The sequence below is a fragment of the Felis catus genome, chromosome F1, assembly GCF_018350175.1.
Source record: "Felis catus isolate Fca126 chromosome F1, F.catus_Fca126_mat1.0, whole genome shotgun sequence".
NCBI lineage: Eukaryota > Metazoa > Chordata > Mammalia > Carnivora > Felidae > Felis > Felis catus.
The window spans coordinates 68,788,448-68,807,308 of NC_058384.1; the positions used below are offsets into that span (position 1 = coordinate 68,788,448).

At 65.5% G+C, this 18,861-nt stretch overlaps 2 protein-coding genes and 1 long non-coding RNA gene across 13 annotated transcripts in view; 2 read left to right on the forward strand and 1 right to left on the reverse strand.

Moving 5' to 3' along the window:
* Positions 1-43: 43 nt before the first annotated feature.
* DENND4B (DENN domain containing 4B) lies at positions 44-12,594 on the forward strand. Of its 10 annotated transcripts, XM_019822536.3 has the most exons (29): positions 548-780; positions 1,107-1,189; positions 1,445-1,784; positions 2,205-2,457; positions 2,653-2,722; positions 2,921-3,090; positions 3,165-3,409; positions 3,705-3,771; positions 3,873-3,931; positions 4,123-4,267; positions 4,473-4,648; positions 4,791-4,891; positions 5,164-5,477; positions 5,673-5,818; positions 6,148-6,287; positions 6,367-6,493; positions 6,865-7,090; positions 7,355-7,483; positions 8,265-8,430; positions 8,685-8,852; positions 9,044-9,432; positions 9,545-9,667; positions 9,757-9,926; positions 10,012-10,147; positions 10,338-10,574; positions 10,974-11,148; positions 11,240-11,405; positions 11,496-11,560; positions 11,680-12,594. In XM_019822536.3, the coding sequence occupies exons 3-29, from the start codon at positions 1,468-1,470 to the stop codon at positions 11,823-11,825; spliced, it is 4,626 nt and encodes a 1,541-aa protein (XP_019678095.1). In that variant the 5' UTR covers positions 548-780; positions 1,107-1,189; positions 1,445-1,467; the 3' UTR covers positions 11,826-12,594. The 10 variants fall into 10 exon arrangements, with proteins under 10 accessions (XP_023103046.1, XP_019678095.1, XP_019678093.1 ...); XM_023247278.2 differs by lacking the exons at positions 548-780; positions 1,107-1,189 and adding an exon at positions 44-230; XM_019822534.3 differs by having other exon boundaries at positions 548-1,189.
* On the reverse strand, positions 12,315-15,865 carry LOC123382864. The gene is made up of 2 exons (XR_006591954.1): positions 12,862-15,865; positions 12,315-12,757 (listed from the first exon to the last, which is right to left on the reverse strand). It is a non-coding gene; the product is annotated as an uncharacterized LOC123382864 (long non-coding RNA).
* Positions 15,866-15,991: 126 nt separating this feature from the next.
* GATAD2B (GATA zinc finger domain containing 2B) overlaps positions 15,992-18,861 on the forward strand; it is an 86,194-nt gene continuing 83,324 nt past the window's right edge. The window contains exon 1 of one of the 2 annotated variants that reach the window (XM_023247901.2): positions 15,992-16,119. The gene's annotated coding sequence lies outside the window, so the exon portion shown is untranslated. Of the gene's footprint in view, positions 16,120-16,558; positions 16,699-18,861 lie in introns of those variants that run through there. The other variant, XM_023247900.2, reaches the window with a different exon arrangement.

The following is an 18,861-nucleotide window of genomic DNA, read 5'->3' on the forward strand; positions in this document are numbered from 1 at the left end:
CGGGGGTGCGGGGTTGTGGTGGGGGGGGGGGGGGTTGAGGGGCTCAGGGAAAGCGGGGCGCGCGGACGAGTGCGGCGCGGCGCCCCGGCCGCCTGTCCCTCCGTCCGCCGCCCGGCGGGAGCGAGCCGAGCCCGGCGCCATGTCCGGGACCGGGTAGCCCGCCAGCCGCCCGCCTCCGAGCCGCCCCGCCCGGCCCGCGGGCCGGGAGCCCGGGAGCCGCGGGCCGGCAGGTAGGGGCCGGACCGGGCGGGGCGGCGCGGGCGGAGGCGGGCGGGCGCCGGCTGCGCATCTGGTTCCGCTTCCTCCGCCGCGGGGAAGTGAAAGCGCGGGGAGGGCGCCGCGGTCGGCGCCCCGCAGCCCGGCGGGGCAGGGGCGGGCGCGCAGGTGTGCGGCGGGCGTCCCCCCCGCCCCCCGGCCCCGCGGTTCCCGCAGCAGCTCCCGGCCGGGGCGGCCGCGTGGGGCCAGGGCCGGGGCCTGGCCGGGCGGCGAGGGCATGGGGGGGGGAGGGGGGAGCGCTGCGGGAAGGCGGAGGAGGGGCCGCGCGCCGGGCCCGCCGCCCCCGGCCCGGCCCCGGCGGTCCCCCCGCCGCGCGCCCTCGGGCCGACTTCCGCCCGCGCAGCTTCCCCTCCCGGGTTTCGGGAAGTCCCCTCCCTTCCCCTCCGCGGCGCCCCACGCCTCCAGTCCTCCGCTGCAGCCACCCACCGAGCTGCGCCCCAGCTCTGCGCCCTGGGGCTCGGGGACCCCCGGGGCCCCCACTCTCGGGTTGGGCCATGGCGGCAGGTGAGAACACAGTCGCTCCAGGCCCGTGGGGCTCCCGTCTCCCTCCCTGGGCTCCGCGGAGGAGGGCAGACGGCTCTGGACCCAACTTCAGGATCGTGGAGGTGGGAGGACGCAGGGCTGTTGGGTTGCTGGACTTAGCTTAGGAACAAGGGTACTTGAGTCTGCTTAAAAGACACGAAAACTTGGGTTTTGTGGGCTTCCCTGGAAACCTAGAGGGGCGCTCTATAAGAACGTTAGCTGGGTCGTGAGGCCCTGATGTCACCAGTAGAGTCGGAAGGTCAGAAACCCCTAAAAAAGACTGTCGGGTTGGCATGATGTCATTGCAGGCCTTTACAGAAAAGACTGCGATCTCCGCAGTCGGGAGCCAGCACGGGTGGGGCCTTTAAAGGGGATTAGGGAGCAGTCTGAGGTCAGAGCCGAGGTCAGCCGCGAGCCCAGAGTGGCGTTCGGCTGCTTTGGGGAGAGGGCTGGCGCCGCCCCGCGGGAGGGCCCGGGTCTCTTTAAGGGCCTGCTGACGTCACGGGCGGGAGCGCTCGGGGTTGGCGGACCACCGCCGGTCCTACCCTCCCCGGGAAGGCCGGGAGGGGTGGGAGCGCTCGGGGTCACCTCCCGGGTCGGGTCGCCTCCCTCGCTTCTTCACCTCTCCCGCGCTTGACTGTTCCAGATGCAGTGAGTGAGGGGGGGGCCATGGCGGAGGAGCGGCCCCCCCGGCTGGTGGATTACTTCGTGATAGCCGGGCTTTCGGGGAGCGGAGCACCCATCCCCGAGGAGCCGTGGGTTCCCGAGCCCAGCGGGCCCCTGCGCCCTCCGCGACCGGCTGATCCCATCACGGATGTGGCGGTCATTGCCAGGGCCCTGGGCGAGGAGGTGCCCCAGGGTTACACCTGCATCCAGACCTCTGCTGGGGGCCACCCCTTGGAACTCAGCGCCGGGCTCCTGGGTGGAACTCAGCCCGTCATCTGTTACCGCAGGGGCCGTGACAAGCCCCCTCTGGTGGAGCTGGGGTGCGTGGCCCCCTGCATGGGGACTGGGCGGCCAAGGGGCCGGTGTATTTACCTAGTGCTCCCATGGAGGTGGGTCCCCAGCTTCCAGCCCCGCGTCCTGTTTCCCGGTCTGTAACACGGGGGAAATAACACCTCCTCAGGGTGCAGTTGACAGGATTAAATGAGGTCACCCACGTGTAGGACGTGGCACAGAGTCAGCAAACGGGGCCTTTTCCTCGTCGCATTTACGAATGAGTGTGCAGGCCACGGGGGGCTCGAGGGGTTGCTGCTGACCAAGAGGGAGAGAGCCAGGGCCAGAGTCCAGCCAGAAGCGGGCCCCGGGGTCCACTCTGACACGGCTGAGGGTGCGAGGCTGGGAGGTGGGACCGGTTAGGCGGATCTGCCCTGGGCCGTTGACATCTGTCTCTGCCCTGTGCCCAGGGTGCTGTACGAGGGGAAGGAGCGACCCAAGCCCGGCTTCCAAGTGCTAGACACGACGCCCTACAGCCACTCGGCCAATCTAGCCCCTCCCGGCCCAGGGCACCCCCGCACCTACCTCACTTACCGGCGGGCAGCAGAGGGGGCAGGGCTGCACGCCCTGGGCATCACTGACCTCTGCCTGGTGCTGCCCAGCAAGGGCGAGGGCACCCCTCACACCTACTGCCGGCTGCCTCGCAACCTCAACCCTGGCATGGTGAGTGGGGCCCGCGAGGCGATGGCGTGAGGGTGTGGAAACCGGGCACAAATGATGGCCTAGGGCCTCTAGGGCGGGGGTGGACCCAGAGGGGTGGCTCTCGTCTCGGGGGACTCCGTGGGGGTGGTAGAGCAAATGGCTCCCGGAAACGTCGTCAGCTACGTATCTGCTCGTCTCTCGTTGCTTCTGGGACAGTGGGGTCCAGCGGTGCACCTGTGCTACAAGGTGGGCCTGGCCAAGGCCAACACACTGGTGTACGAGGCAGGTGAGTAGCCCCTTTGTCCCCCCAGCCCCCCCGGTCTCTCGTGTCCCTCTGCCCTGGCGCCTCTCGGCCGGCACCACCTGCGTGTCCAGAACCCACCTCCCCTCTGCCACCGGGCGCTTCTCTCGCATCCCCTGGTTCCTACACCCCGGAGTCTGATCGGCCCTCCTCCTGGTGCCCCCCACTCCGCCGGGGCCGCAGAGCTGCTGGGCCGCTACCCGGAGGAGGACAACGAGGCCTTCCCGCTGCCCGAGTCGGTGCCCGTCTTCTGCCTGCCCATGGGGGCCACTGTCGAGTGCTGGCCTGCCCAGACCAAGTACCCCGTGCCCGTCTTTTCCACCTTCGTGCTCACGGGCGCAGCTGGAGACAAGGTGGGTGTGCGGGGTGTGCCCCGGGGTCCAGGCTGTGCAGAGCCCGCCTGACGGCCTCTCTGCCCCCCTGCCAGGTGTACGGGGCTGCCCTGCAGTTCTACGAGGCGTTCCCGAGGGCCAGGCTGTCGGAGCGGCAAGCACGGGCCCTGGGCCTCTTGAGTGCGGTGGAGCGTGGCCGGGCGCTGGGGGGCCGGGCCGTGCGCAGCCGCCGCGCCATTGCTGTGCTGTCCCGCTGGCCTGCCTTCCCGGCCTTCCGAGCCTTCCTCACCTTCCTCTACCGCTACTCCGTCTCGGGTCCCCACCGCCTGCCCTTGGAAGCGTGAGCATGGGCACCGTGACGCTGGGAAGGGGTGATGAGGGAGGGCTGGGGAGCCCAGGAGAGATGGGAGAGGTTGCGGTGGGCAGAGGAGTGGGGGCAGGGAAACGCCACGGGCTGAGGGGTGAGTGGGGCCTGAGCTCCAGCCCACGCTTGCTAGTTAGGTCCTGACAGCGCCTGCGTGACCTCTCTGTGCAGCAGGGTCTCTGACGGCAGGCGAGGGCCTCCAGGTGGAGCTCTGGGAGGCCCGAGGTTCTGGGGGACAGGTGAAGGACACGCGCATCCCTCTCTTCCCCAGGCACATCTCTCACTTCATTCACAACGTCCCCTTCCCCTCCCCGCAGAGACCTCGCATCCTGGTACAGGTGAGTCCTGGGGGGTGTTGGGGGCGCGGAGGTGAGGAGGGGCAGAGGGAGGTGGTCCGGCCGGCCTCCGTCATTCTGACCTGCGGCCCTTCTGCCCCCAGATGTCTCCCTATGACAACCTGCTTCTCTGCCAGCCCGTGTCCTCACCCCTGCCCCTCAGGTACGTGCCCGGGTTGTGGGGCGGGGGGGGGGGGTTGGCGGGTGCTGTGGCGACCAAGGACACGTAGGCGCCAGGCCGGAGCGCCCGGCTCTCGAGGTCTGGAGGCCGGGCCCCCGGGGGCGTCTGTGCAGAGTGTGTCGGGAGGCCTCTCCGGGGTCTCCTGGTGACCCCCCACCTTGCGCTGCCCGCAGTGGTGCCAGCTTCTTGCAGCTGCTGCAGAGCCTAGGCCCGGAGCTGGCCGTCACCCTGCTGCTGGCTGTGCTCACGGAGCACAAGCTGCTGGTGCACTCGCTGCGGCCGGACCTGCTCACCAGCGTCTGCGAGGCCCTGGTGTCGGTGAGTGCCCGTCCTGCCCGGCCCACCTTCCCCAGACTCTGCTGCCCGCTCCTTCCTCCCAGAGGGTGCTCGACCTTCTCCTTGGGCACGACCTGTACAGCTTCGGTCGGGGGGGCTGTTCTCCAGAGTCCCCCCCCCACCCCCGCTGCACCCCCTCTGCCGTCCCCGCCCCCGCCTCAGTGGCCCTCACTGCCTGGTGCTGCAGATGATCTTCCCGCTACACTGGCAGTGCCCCTACATTCCGCTGTGCCCGCTGGCGCTGGCGGACGTGCTGAACGCCCCCGTGCCCTTCATCGTGGGCATCCACTCCAGCTACTTCGATCTACATGACCCACCTGCTGACGTCATCTGCGTGGATCTCGACACCAACACGCTGTTCCAGTAAGAGGGCCGGGCCTCCCCCCCCCCCCCCAACCCCGGGCTGGCGTGTGCCACGCCCCTGCTCACCAAGAGCCGGGGACAGACAGTGGGGGAGGCGGGACACGGGCCCCACCGCGCCTCCTTCCTGCTGCTTATCTCACAGGACCGAGGAGAAGAAGCCCCTCTCCCCTCGGACCCTGCCCCGCAGACCCTACAAGGTTCTGCTGGCTACGCTGACACACCTCTACCAGCAGCTGGACCAGAGTGAGAACCCTGTGGGGGCGGGGGGCTAAGCCCACGGGTAGGGAGGCCTGTAGAGAGCTAGGCCTTCCTCGAGGTCAGAGGTCGGGATCTCACCTGGTGGAAGTCGGCGAGAGGCCAGGCGGAGGACACCCGCGTTCCGAACGCCGGGGTGGGGGCGAACTCGTTCCCGGGGAGGCTGGAAACTGCCACCTGACGGGCGTGCTGGGAGCTGGCGTTGGCTCGGCAAGAGCGGGGGTCGAGGCTGGCCTGACTCGGGCTGCCCTGGTCCCCAGCGTACACTGGCCCCGAGGAAGAGGCGTCCTTGGAGTTCCTGCTGACGGACTACGAGGCCGTGTGCGGCCGCCGGGCCCGGCTGGAGCGCGAAGTCCAGGGAGCCTTTCTCCGCTTCATGGCGTGTCTGCTCAAGGGCTACCGGGACTTCCTGCGCCCCCTCACCCAGGCCCCCTCCGAGGGCGCTCGAGATGTCGACAACCTCTTCTTTTTGCAGGGTAGTCGGGGCGTCTCGGGAGGGCTGTCCGGGGGCCGGGGGTCCCGGAGCCGCTTGCTTGCTCGTTCCTTCACTCGGCACACGTCTCAGTGGGCACAGGTCCGGGCCCTGCGCTCTCCTGGGCTTGGAGGGAGTCCCGGGCACAGAGACGCCCCGCCCCGCCCCGCCCTCGCGGACATCCCCCCACCCCCGGTCTCAGGCAGGGGGTGCCGAGGGGGCTCGGGAAGGCTGTGGCCGGTACGTGACCCGTGACCCCGCCTGCCCCACGCTCCCCCCCCACCCCCACCCCCCCAGGCTTCCTCAAGTCCCGGGAGCGCTCCAGCCACAAGCTGTACTGCCAGCTGCTGCGCACACAGATGTTCTCGCAGTTCATCGAGGAGTGCTCCTTCGGCTCCGCCCGGCACGCCGCCCTGGAGTTCTTTGACTCGTGCGTGGACAAGGTACTGGGTGCCGTCCTTCCCTCGAGCCACCGCAGCCGCTCGACGCCCGGTCGGTACTGGGAATGCCATCCGTGCCCCACGTGTGGCTACTTCGGTTGCACACCTCCCTCCGGTTCTGACTCCACCCCCCCCCCCAGCTCGCTGCACCTCCCTCCGGTTCTGATTCCGTTGCCCCCCCCCCCCCCCCCCGTCCGCCCCACCTGCTGCACCTCCGGGGCCTGGGAAGTGGGGGGCATGGGCCTTGCTGTGCCCTTCAGGGAGAGGCCGGGTCCTGGACACCCTGGCCCGTGCCCACTGTCGTGACCTCGCTCTCTCGCTTCCTGCTTCAGGTGCACCCAGAGCAGGACAAGCCTGAGCCGACGCCCTTGGTGGAGCTGGAGGAGCTGTCGGGGAGCGAGCTCACCGTCTTTATCACCCCTCCCGAGGAGCCCCCAGCACCAGAGGGCAGTGAATCCGCCCCCCAGTACTGGTGAGGGCCTCTTATTCCAAGCCCCGCGGGCTGGCTTCGTGTCAGCTGCTCCTGATGTGGCCTCCCTCTGCCCCTCCAGCTACGACGGCTTCCCAGAGCTACGGGCCGAGCTGTTTGAGTCTCCTCAGGAGCAGCCCGGGGCTCTGCCCGTGCCGGGCCCGACCCGCAGTGCCCCCAACAGCCCTGCCCCCCGCCGTACCAAACAGGTAACTGGGACATGGGCCCCAGACACCCCTGACTCCGGCCATCTCCTCATCTGTGAAATGGATGGACTGGCGCCTCCGCTATTAGCCGGTGTCCGTGCGTTTGCACGCGAAAAGCACGTGAGACGTTAGCTGCCGTTACCGTTCCCGTCATCACGGTCGCTCTGTCCCGGCCAGTCTGGGAAGCCAGGGGCTTATTGCCTCTCCCGGGGCACCTGCCGGAGGGCCGGCCTGTCTGCCCGGGGCTGCAGGGCGGAAGCCTGAGTGCGGCACCCCTCCCGCCTCCTCGGAGCGCAGACCCTTGCTCAGGGAGGGGGGTGCTCCTGCCCCCCCCACCTTAAGACCTGTTTTGGCCTGGCGCTGTCCTCACCCAGGCGTCCCCGCCCCATCCAGGAGATGAAGGTGGCCCAGCGGATGGCGCAGAAGTCGGCGGCCGTGCCCGAGCTGTGGGCCCGGTGTCTGCTGGGGCACTGCTACGGGCTGTGGTTCCTGTGTCTGCCCGCCTACGTGCGGTCGGCGCCCTCCCGCGTGCAGGCTCTGCACACGGCCTACCACGTGCTGCGCCAGATGGAGAGCCGCAAGGTGGTGCTGCCGGACGAGGTGGGCCTCCGCGCCCCGCCGCGGGGCCAACCGCGCAGCCGTGGGGAGCCGGGCAGGTGTTCCGAACGTTCCCTGAGTGGGCGTGTTCAGGGCACGGCCGTGGGGACCGACCCTGCGTGTCAGCAGGAAGGGCGGAGACCCTGGGCGCCCCTGGGGACCCGTGGGGTCTGTGGGACGTGGGGAGGCTGCAAGAAGGTGCCTGCTGGGACCGGGGGGGGGGGGGGGGCTGGGAGGGACCCTCATCCTGCGCGCCTCCCGGCCCAGGTGTGTTACAGGGTGCTGATGCAGCTGTGCTCCCACTACGGGCAGCCCGTGCTGTCGGTGCGAGTCATGCTGGAGATGCGGAGGGCCGGCGTCGTGCCCAACACCATCACCTACGGCTACTACAACAAGGTGCCGAATCCGGCCAGGGTGGGGAGGGCGGGCGGTGGCCGGTGTGCCGCGGGGAGGGTGCTGCTCCCTGACGCCCCCTTGGGGACCCGCCCCGTGACCGCTGTGTCCTCCCCCGTGCCGTGCCCGGAGCTCCTTAGCGCCCACACGGGGCTTCCTCCTACTTGGCCGCTTTCTCACTCTCCAGAGCCCCGACGAGGCGGCCGGGCAGGTACCGCCGTGACCCACCGGTAGCCGTGGGGTCAGCCGGTGAGCCGGGAGCTGCTCCAGGCCCGCCGCACGGTGCCCGTGTTTGAGCTCAGCACAACCCCATCGTCCCAGGCGGGCAGTGAGGGTGCAGAGGGCTGGTACCTCGTCCAGTGCCCCACGCCCCGGGAGGAGGTTTGGGGGGCTGGGTGTGAACACGGGGGCACGGGGTTGTTTCCTGCACTCAGGCCCTTAAGCGTGACCCTAAGCTGCCTCCTGCTTTTTACACGATGAAGCTAACGGCTGAGAAAGTGAAAAGATTTCTTCGAAGCCATATACTCGATAAGCAGCAGAGCCTGGGTGCAAACTGTCTGCGCCGTTTCTGGCTTCCTCCAGACTCCTCAGCGGCAGCTGCTGCTGATTCCCTCATCTGGGCTCTCGCTCCTGGCCGAGCCGTGGGCAGGACCCACCCAGGCAGGACGTCTGCAGGGGAAGGTGGCCCCTGGGTCCCGGGTGGCGTCCCTGAAACAGGCAGTGACCGTCAGGCCATCGTCGGGGCGTGGAAGTAGGCCATCTTGATGGGCGCTGTGCTTGGCAGGCTGTTCTGGAAAGCAAGTGGCTGTCTGGTACGCCGGGCGGACGCCTGCGCTGGGCCAAGCTCCGGAACGTTGTCCTGGGGGCCGCTCAGTTCCGCCAGCCCCTGAGGGAACGGCGGCGGCGGCAGCAGCAGGCGGCAGCGCCAGAGGCAGGCGGTGCCCAGACAGGTGGGTGGGGGCCGTGACAGGCTTGGGGACAGCAGCCAGGCTCCAGCAGAGAAGCGTGGGGGGCCAGGGCTGGCCTCGTGGTGGGCACTGGGTGTTCTGGGCACTCTGGGTGGGCTGCGCTTGGCCGGTAAAAAGGGGAGGATGTTCTGCCTGGGAGGGTCCCTGCGACCCCGGTCCATGCGGGGAGCCCTGTGTTGGAGTAGAGGGCTGGTCTCTAGGTGGCTGCCTCTTGGCCTCGTCCCCGTCTTTTGCAGAGCCTCGTCTGGAGCGTCACTCCCCTACCCGCCCGCTTCAGCGCCAGACCACTTGGGCTGGTCGAAGCTTTCGGGACCCAGCTTCACCCACAGGGCGCCTGGTGAAAAGCGGCAGCCTGGGCAGTGCCCGCGGGGCCCAGCCCACCGTGGAGGCCGGCGTGGCCCACAGTGAGTACCCTTGTCTGACCCCCAGTCGGCTTTCCTAAGCACTTGCCGGGAAGAGAGGGGTTCTCTGTGGGGGGCGCCGTGGAAGCTGGAGGACCTCGTCTGGGACTCCGTCGGCTGGGGGTGGGGGGGGTTGTGGCGCCAGAGTCCGGTCAGCCAGGGGCCGTGTCTCCCGACTTTTCTCTGCCCCGCAGTGATCGAGGCCTTGGGGGTCCTGGAGCCCCGGGGGTCCCCTGTGCCCTGGCGAGACGGAAGCCTCTCCGACCTGAGCTTGACCGGGGAGGAGCCGGCGCCTGGGGGCAGCCCGGAGGACTCGGGCTCTGCCCTGAGCACCCAGTCCACTGAGGCCCCGGAAGGGCTGAGTGGGCGGACGCCCAAGGCTGGTGGGCGTCAGGACGAGGCCCGCACCCCCAGACGAGGGCTGGGCACCCGCCTGCAACAGCTGCTCACCCCTTCCCGCCGCCCCCCTGCCTCGCGCGGCCCCCCGCCCGAGCTGCCCCCTGACCCACCTCCCCCAGCCCGCCGCAGCCCCATGGACAGCCTCCTGCGCCCCCGAGAGCGCCCTGGATCCACTGCCTCTGAGGTAGCCGACGAGGGGAGGGTGCAGCTGTGGCGGCACCCGGGGGCCCAGGGAGGCTGCCAGTGGGGAGCCGGCCCCGGGGAGGCCCTAAGGGGGCTTTCTCCTGTGATGGCAGAGCTCAGCCTCTCTGGGCAGCGAGTGGGACCTCTCCGAGTCTTCTCTCAGTAGCCTGAGCCTTCGCCGGTCCTCAGAGCGCCTCAGTGACACCCCTGGGTCCTTGCAGCCGCCCTCCCTGGAAGTGAGGATGGCCCGCATCCCTCCATCAGAGGCGGGGGCAGGGGAGGTGGGAGGACGCTTCCCGAGCCTGGCGGGGTCCTCTCCCTGCAGATCCTGCTGTCCAGCTGCTCCCTGTGCCGGGCCTGTGACTCACTGGTGTACGACGAGGAGATCATGGCTGGCTGGGCACCTGATGACTCCAACCTCAACACCGTCTGCCCTTTCTGCGCCTGCCCCTTCGTGCCCCTGCTCAGCGTCCAGACCCTGGATTCCAGACCCAGGTGCCCGAACCAGGGTGGGTGCTCCGGGAGGGATGGGGGGAGGGGAGTGGAGGCCCAAGGGCTGACCCCTCTTATCCCTCCACAGGGCCCCCAGCCCCAAGCCTGCCCCTGCCGGTGGCAGCAGAGACGCTCCTGTCCCCGGGGGCCCAGGCCCTGTGCTCAGTGACCGCAGGCTGTGCCTCGCCCTGGATGAGCCCCAGCTCTGCAACGGGCACACGGGGGTAAGGGCTGGCGAGGAATTGGGTCTGCGTGTGTCGCCCAGCAGGGGGCACCGGGGGTGGTAGGGTGCGATGGGCATCGAGGGCATGGGGCATCTCAGAAGCTGCTGGACGTGGTGGCCCAGCGGGAACCCGGCACTGAGGATCGGGCCGCGATCCTCCCTGAACCACCCTCCCTCTTTGTGCCTGACAGGGCACCTCCCGGCGGGTGGAGGCTGGGGCCTGGGCGTATCTGAGCCCTCTGGTGCTGCGGAAGGAGCTGGAGTCGCTGGTGGAGAACGAGGGCAGTGAGGTGCTGGCATTGCCTGAGCTGCCGGCTGCCCACCCCATCATCTTCTGGAACCTTCTGTGGTATTTCCAGCGGCTGCGGCTGCCCAGTATTCTGCCCTGCCTGGTGCTGGCCTCCTGTGATGGGCCCCCACCCCCCCAGGTCAGTGCCCCCTGCCCCTGCTTCCTGAGCGCTCCTTCCCTCACCTCCCAGCTCTGCCCCTTGGGCTTCGGAGGTGGCACCTGCTTTGACCCCTGGCCTTTTCACGCCACTACTCAGCCTCGATTCTCTCATCTGTAGAATGGCACAAGCATCCAGTGCCCGGGGCTGTCAGACATCTCGTGTACCGCCCAGCACCTGTCACAATGCCTCCTTGACATTTGTCTGTTCATCCCACCACATACGTACTGGGCACCCATTAGGTCCCGGGCAGCGTGTAGGCAGTAGTGACGCGGCGACTGCAGAGCAGAGAGCGTGCTCTCAGAGAGCCCGCGCTCTCGTGGGGGATGAGCGTTCCTTCCCTCTTCTCTCTGACCGCATCCCGGAACGCCGCTGGTCCAGGTCTCGTCCTCTGCCCGCCACCTCCTGAACCCGCCCCCTTCGTCTTGGCCCCTGCAGGCCCCGTCTCCCTGGCTGACACCTGACCCGGCGTCTGTGCAGGTGCGGCTGCTGTGGGATGTCCTGACCCCTGACCCCAGTAGCTGCCCACCTCTCTATGTGCTCTGGAGGGTCCACAGTGAGTCTGGTATTTGGCTTAGGCTGGGAAGGGGTGGCTTCCACGCCCCGAGGGCTTGGTAACCCCGGCTGCCTTCCTTCGTTTCGCGCAGGCCAGATCCCGCAGCGGGTGGTATGGCCAGGCCCCGTGCCCGCACCCCTTAGCATGGACCTGCTGGAGTCGGTGTTGCGCTATGTTGGTCTCAGCGAAGTACACAAAGCCGTGGGGCTCCTGCTGGAAACTCTGGGGCCGCCTCCCACAGGCCTGCATCTGCAGAGGTATGGTGCTCCCATCCGGGAGGTCCCTGGCCTCCTATCCTGGGCTCCGCAGTCATTTTCTCTCACTCGTCCCCTCTGCCTCCATTGCAGGGGCATCTACCGTGAGATCTTATTCCTGACAATGGCCGCTCTGGGCAAGGACCACATGGACATAGGTGAGGGAGCAGGCAGGGGACTGAGGAGGTGAAGGATCTGGGGCCAGGTGTTGCGGGGGGCGGGGGCGGGGGGCGCTGGGAATCCTGATCTGTTGACTCACCTCCACCCTCTTCCCTAGTGACCTTCGACAAGAGGTACAAGTCTGCCTTTAACAAGTTGGCCAGCAGCATGGGCAAGGAGGAGCTGCGGCAGCGGCGGGCACAGATGCCCACTGCGAAGGCCATCGATTGCCGGAAATGTTTCGGAGCACTTCTGGAATGCTAGGGACCCTTAAGCTTTCGTCTCCCACCTGGGGTGGGGAGGTGAGGGAGAAAGGGTTCCAGAGATAACCTGCTTCCCTACTCCTTCCATACAGGAGTTGGGGACGGCCTGGGAGGCAGGCCCAGCCATAGGCACCGAGTGCATGGGCAGCAGGAAGCGGGACCCACTGTGACCAAAAGTCACAGTCCCCTATCTGCGGCCTGCCCAGTGTGCTCACGCTGATGTTATAGGAGGTGGGGGGTGGCGTAGGGGAGTTGGCACAGTTCTGCTCTTCCCCAAATTGTACCAGGAACTCTCCTCCAGGGCACCCACAGATCTGCACCGCCCTGGTCACGTTACAAGTTTTTGTTTTAAAAAACAACTGGAAAAATACAGAGCTACTGAGCCTTTGCCCTGAATGGGAGGGAGGGATGTCATCCCACCAGTGATGGTTCTTCTTCCCCAGAATTGCCGAAGTAGCCCGAGGCTCTCCGTTACACCTTCCTACCTTAGTGTTTGTATTTTAAGTTATTTATTTTGGAGCCATAGCCCCTTGCTTAGGAGGCTCTTAGGGATGGTGAGAAAGAGAAGGGACACGGGGCAGCATGGTTCAGTGGCTTGTAGCTGCGGAAGAGGCAGGGGCCACCTAGAGGAGCCCCAGACCCCCTCAGGAAGAACTAAAGCCCCGTCCAGTCCAGTCCTTCCCGCCCAGGGCCCGGACCGTGCAATAAGGGTCGTTCCTTGCAAAGTTTTGTTGGATGTAAATATAGTAAAAGCTGCTTCTGTCTTTTTCCTTCTGCGTCTTGTTTCCTGGATCTGGGACAGCGGTGGGGGATACCTTTTCTTTTTCCCCGACTGCACATCCTCCTTTCTGCTTCTCCATCCCTTTGCAGCCTCTGGGGTGGCCGGCTTTCCGGGACCAGGTCTGGTGCCGGTCCCCTGGGGCCCCGGGAGCTCTGAGAGCAAGAGAGGGGTGAGTCTGGCGCTGGCCGTGGTGGTGCCAGTCCGTGTGGCACTTCCGGCCCTCCCACACAATCGCCCCCTTGTCCCTCATTTGTACCCCACACAAAGGCTCCATTCTCCGGGGGCCTTGAGCTCATCCCTGCCTCCTTTCCCTCTCGGCTTCTCCAGCACCGCCCCATAGGACGGCCCTCTCCCTGGTAGTTGGTGTTGGCCCTCTCATCGCCCTGGGCGCCCTGGCAGTGGTCCTAGGCCGCTTCAGCTGCTCTAGCCCCGGTTCCTACTCTTCCAGCCAGGGTCCCAGCCTGGGGACGGCGCCAGGAAGACAGGGGCGAGGACTGAGGCGCTCCCGGCACGTGGGCAACAGGGAGACGGGCCGCCTCGGAATTCTCCCTTTCCTGTATGATGAAATAAATTCCGGAAACAATAATTACCAAAGGGAATTAGCCAACAAAACAAATGCCTTGGGTCCTTCCCCGGAGGGCAGGAGTGTCAGCGGAGGAAGTAACTTATGTGAGGCTTTATGCAAATTCCTGGGAGTGGAGAACAGTGGCTGATGAGAGAAGTACTATCTCTAAATTCTGGAAGCTTCAAGCCACAGGACCGACCCTTCCCCATCCTGTGCCAAGCGTGGTAGGTGCTTTTCCAGGGCCCTAAAAGAGCTGCACGGGAGGGAAGCTGGGGCTTAGGAAATGCCATCAGTCTTGCCAGAGACGAGGAGATGCCTTCTTCAGTGAGGAACCCTCACGTCACCCCAGCTTCTGACCAGACCTCATCTCCCAGAATCAACCTCTCCCTGTGTCTGCGGGGGAGCAACAGCCTTTCTGAAACACACGTTTTTGTTGAGTGTAGAGTGTCCAGCAGTGCGCTGAACCGTCTGGAGGTACAGAGAGAACTTTAGGGTTCTGTCCCTACCTTACGAGAGCATACAATCTCATTGGTCTAGAGTTCCCCTTGACTCACGATGATAATCATCCTTGTCTGCAGCTTACACCTCTCACCTAAGGGCTTCCTTCTAGACACCTACAGACAGATGGGACAGGACTCCAAAGTTCTTCAGACACGAATATCTGGAAATTCCAATAGCAAAGTACTCACTGTGACGTCTGACAACTCGGTCCTGTGGCCTAGGGAGCTGTATGAGGGGAAGGATATGCCTAAATTACCTGGCTCAATTTCCTCCACCCACACTTTAGAGCAAGTAGGCTTGAGTGTGACAGAATTTCAATGAAATCTTGTCTCTGCCATTTACTAATTGTATTATATCAGCCAAATTAACTGCTGTGCCTCATTTTTTCCTTGCCTGCAAACCGAGGAGATTATTCGTCGAGATTAGTTACATAAACCACATAAAGTGCTAAGCACGCTCCGTAAATGCTAGCTTCAAAAAGAGAACGAGCAAACAGGCAGTCTGCAGAGGGAAAGGTCAGGTCCGCTCCAACAGTGAGCCCTCGGAGGACACACGTCTTCCTTGGAGTTTGGGCACTCTAGATTCAAAGTCCCCTCCACGGTCTTTCTGTTGAAAGGTATCTTCGTCAGGCCCGGCATCTTCGGCTACCATGCTCCCGGAGTCTGCTCTCGGCCAGACGGCAGAGAACGGGCAAAACAGGTTGGGGAAGGCCTGCGCCTTCAATGAGGGCTGTGACTTTGTCACAATTCTCCTGGATCCCCAGCACATGACAGGCCCTCTGTCTCGTATGTTAAGTAACTGAGGCAGCGAAGCCATCAACATGAGAAGCAATTATCAGTGCAGAGCAAGGTGGGAACAACAGGTAGACAGCAATAGAAGCTGAATTTGGAGCTAAGAGGGTGGCAGTGAGGAAAACTCTCACAATAGTTACCATTTATTACGTTCACTAAGTGCTTACTATATCCTTGGCACTGTTCGGAGCATTTTAAGTGTACTATTTTTTTGTTTTTAATTTTTCAATGTTTATTTTTGAGAGACAGCACGAGTGGGGGAGGGGCAGAGAGCGAGGGAGACACAGAATCCAAAGCAGGCCTCCAGGCTCTGTGCTGACAGCTCAGAGCCCAACGTGGGGCTGGAACCCACAAACTAGGAGAACGTGACCTGAGCCCAAGTCGGAGGCTCAACCGACTGAGCCACCCAGGCGCCCCTAAGTGTAGTAGTTTGAAATCCTCACGAGTACCCTATGAGCTGGGCGCTCTTCTCAGTACTCTCATTTTACACATAGGGAAGACTGGGGCATAGAGAATAGAGATTAAGTCACTTGCATCCAAACCCTACAGCTGGTGAGAGGTATACAGCCCAGGCAGCCTGACTCCAGAGACCACGTTCTTCATCTGGACCTTAGGAGCCAGAAATTTAAGAATGGGCGCACCCCTTTGCGTGGGCGTCCAGGGTCCACCTATCTTCATGGAGCATCCTCCACCAGTTTCCTTTGCCTTGATTTCTAAAGGATTTGAGGGGCTCCTGGGTGGCTCGGTGGGTTAAGCGTCTGACTTCAGCTCAGGTCATGATTTTCACGGTTCCTGGGTTCCAGCCCCAGAGCCTGGAGCCTGCTTCAGTTTCTGTGCCTCCCCCCGCCCCCTCTAAAAAAATAAACATTAAAAAAAAGTAGCAATAAAGGATTTGAAAAGGACATTCTAGTGCTTCTGGAGCCAGTTACCCCTGGTTTCAAACCACTGCCTCCTCCGTAATTAAACGTCCGACCTTTGCAAGTAACTCAACCTCTCTGAGCCCGACCCTGATGTACGTGGGTTCAGGCTTCAGCCCTGCCACTTAGCACGGGTGACTTTGGGCACGTTATGTCCCCGCCTGTACGCTGGAGACAACACTATCTCCCTGGAGAGTTAGGAGCAATCAATGAATCAGTCCGCGGAAGGCCCAAAAGAGTAGGTGATGAGCCCGTAGCGCAGCGCTCGCCAGCGGCTCCCCGGCACCCTGACTCCGGTCACTGGATCCCGGTCCTCGAGGAGCTCGAGAACCGCTCCGACAGTTGGGCTGCAGGCAGGGAGGCCGGCTCGAGGCGCCGGGCCCAGGCGCGACCCAGCGGACGCAGCTCCTCGCGCCGCGAGCCCCGCCCGCCCCTCGCCCCGAGGCCCCCGCACGCCGGGCCGCCCCGCGCCGGGCACCGCCGGCCCCGGGAGGCTCGAGGCCTGGGCCGGACGCGGGCAGGCCACGCCCCGCGCGCACAGCCAGGCCGGAGCGCCCACGGCTACTGCCCCCGTCAAATTCCGGGATTCTGTCGCGATGAACCACCACCCACCGCGGAGTCTGGTGCCCGCTCGCCGGCCTCCATCTTTGGAGTCGGAAGAATGAGAGCGGGCAGAAGGGGAATCCCGGTTTGGGGAGACTGCGGTACGGCGGCTGCCTGGGGACCAAAACGTCTCTGAGGTAAAGTTGCAGCCTGAAGCGATTTTTTGACCCCCGACACTTAATGGGCTGCTGAAGACCCGGATGTGTCTGGGACTGGCCGAGGTACCCATTAACGCGCCCCCGCTAGACCATCCCCCTCCTCCGTTTAGGATTGGGTATTACGTACGCCAGTCATCACTTCTCCAGCCACTCACTCCTCAAGGGTGGGGTGTAGTCCCAGGATCCCGTCTCCTATTGGTGTGGCCGAGAAGAAGAGGGCGGGGAGGCCGGCTTAGGTCGCCCAATGGGCGTCGTGGCGTGTGGGGAAGGCGGAGCCGAGGCGCTTGGCAGCTGCCCAATCAGCGTCCTTGTTTGTGTGGTGCCGCCGCCGGTGCAGCCGCCGCCGCCGCCGCCGCCGCCGCCGCCGCCGCTGCCCCCGTCTGTACCGCAGTGTCTGCTCCGCCCGCCCGCCCCGGGCCGGCCCGCCCCCCTCCCCCGCCCCCGCCCCCGGTCCCGTCGGCGGGGTCCGGAATCCACTGTGCCGTCGCCTCCCTTTTTCGACGCCTCCGCCGCCGCCTGAGGAGGCGAGCTCGCCGGGAGTTACACCGCCACCGCCAGGTGAGGAGCTTTGGCCTAGGCCCGCCTGGCCGCCCGCCCGCCCGGGGGCGGTGAACAGCGAGGACGGCAGGGAGCCGGGAGGAGGCGGCGGCGGCGGCGGCGGCGGCGGCGGCGGCGGAGGTGGGGGAAGGGAAAGGTGGAGGGCGGGGGAGGGGAAGCGCCCGCGAGCCGACGCCCGCCCGCGCGCCCCCGCCTCGCGTCCCCCTCCCCCTCCCGGCCCCGCGCGCCCCCGCCTCGCGCTCCCCTCACCTCGTCCCCTCCCCCGCCCGCGCGCGCGCCCCGGCCTTTCCCTTCGGCCTCGCGCGCCCCCGCCTCGCGTCCCTCCGTTCCTTCTGCTTTTACTCTCTCTCCCCTCCCGCGCGCCCCGTTTCCCCCGCCATCCCCGCTTCCACTCCCGGCCTCCCGCCCGCCATGCGTCCCCTCCGCTCCTCTCTAGCGCCCCCCCCCCGACCCTCTCCGCCCCCGGGGGCGCCCTCGGGGCGTGGGGGCCGCTCCCCGCGCGCCGGGCCGGGTCTCCTGGCCGCCGGGGCCCCCGGGGGGTCCGCAGGGTGCGGGCGGCGCGAGGGTTTTTCTTTATGTAGGTGAAGGGCTCGGCAGCGCGGAACCTGGCCCCTTTATTCCGTCGCCCTCCCGCCGGGGAAGGGAATTGTCCCCGCCCGTGTGGGCGCTTCTCTTCTGAGCTGAGTAGCGACTCAGCTGCCCCTGACCCCGCGGGGCTCCCGGGACGCCCTGCGCGTGCATCCCAGCTCGGCGCCTGGGGGTCGTCGGGACTGGGACCGGCCCTCCCCTAGCCACTCCGGGACCTAGCGTCCTTTCTGCCGCCCCGCCCGCGGCTGCCCGGAGGAGCGAGCCCCGCTGTGGGCGCCCTGCGCCAGCCCGGGACAGCCTTCCCCTCCGTGAAGGCTTGCTCGCCTCTTCGCACTCTTTCCAGACACAAGGTGTTAGCGCCCAGGGCTGGCGCCGCGGTGGAGACAGAGGCCCTGATGGCGGGTGGGTGGCATGTGCGTGTTCGCCGAGCCAGCTCTCAGCCTTTTCTTCTGCTGTCATCCGGAGAACCGGGAGTTTTCTCGTTTCCGATGCGTGGTGGTGCGGAGGGCTTTTGTGTGCGCGTGGGAGAGCTGGGGGACGCTTACTATGTTTCGGCGAAGGGGAGGCCACACTGCAGCGCGAGCTCTGGGTAGCAGCAGCTGGGGCAAAGCGGTGTGCACAGATCCGCGGGGAAGAGCTGGTGCTTTTGAGTGTTTGAAACATTTTTATTTCTAAGAATTTAGTTTTGGATAGACAGTGCGTGCATGTGATACAAAGTGAATTCTTCCCTTCCGCCTGTGCTTCTTCGCAGCCCTCCTCCCCGTCCACTGATGTCCCATTGTTTTCTGGCAGCAGCAGTGGTGTCTGTGTTGGAGGTTAACCTGTTGGGGTGTTGAGTGCTAACTCCGCTGCTTTCTCTGTGCTGCACTGACCTGCACTCTTCCTAGAAGTCTCCTTCACGTGCTTGGTGCCGGAGCCCTGCGGATAGAGTACCGTTCCCGTCCGCGCCGGGTGAAGGAGGCTGCCTCTGGGGCTGCTGCAGGTGGTGCTGTGGAGGGCTCCGGTACGTGTGCAAGGAGGGCCCCCCATCTGTGCCGCTTCTTTGGTGACTGACACCTAGTCACCGCTTGGGGATGGGCTGGGCCCAGCGTCCTCTTTCCTTGGGCGTTCTGAGCGGGTAGGTCGCCGGAGTACCGACGTGGTCGCTGTCTTCCGTTTGTAGAGGAGCGTGGGTTCTAGCCTAGCGGCCGAGGTAGTCAGCGTGGTGAGGAGCGCAGCAGACGGCTGTTGACCCGTAGGAATCAGAACCCAGACCTGCAGGCTGAGTGACCCAGTTCGAGAAGCGGTGAGGCCCCTGGACTTCTGTCCTGTTTATTCCTTACTTGACAACATGTCCCTGAAGTGACAGGGACCCGGGGCTGGCAGCAGCATCCGTCTTTACCACCCTGTGGTCTGCCTCCCCTGACTGTGTGACGGCTGTTAACTTCCTGTTTAGAGGCAGCTCGAAAAGCGTCTGAATAGAGGCTGCCTTCACACCCTTGTTTAGGGTCAGTGTTGACCAGGTTCCCTCATCAGCCCTTTACATCTGCGTTCTGGCGGTGACTTTCACTGCTGTGTTAGCATAAATCAGGCCAC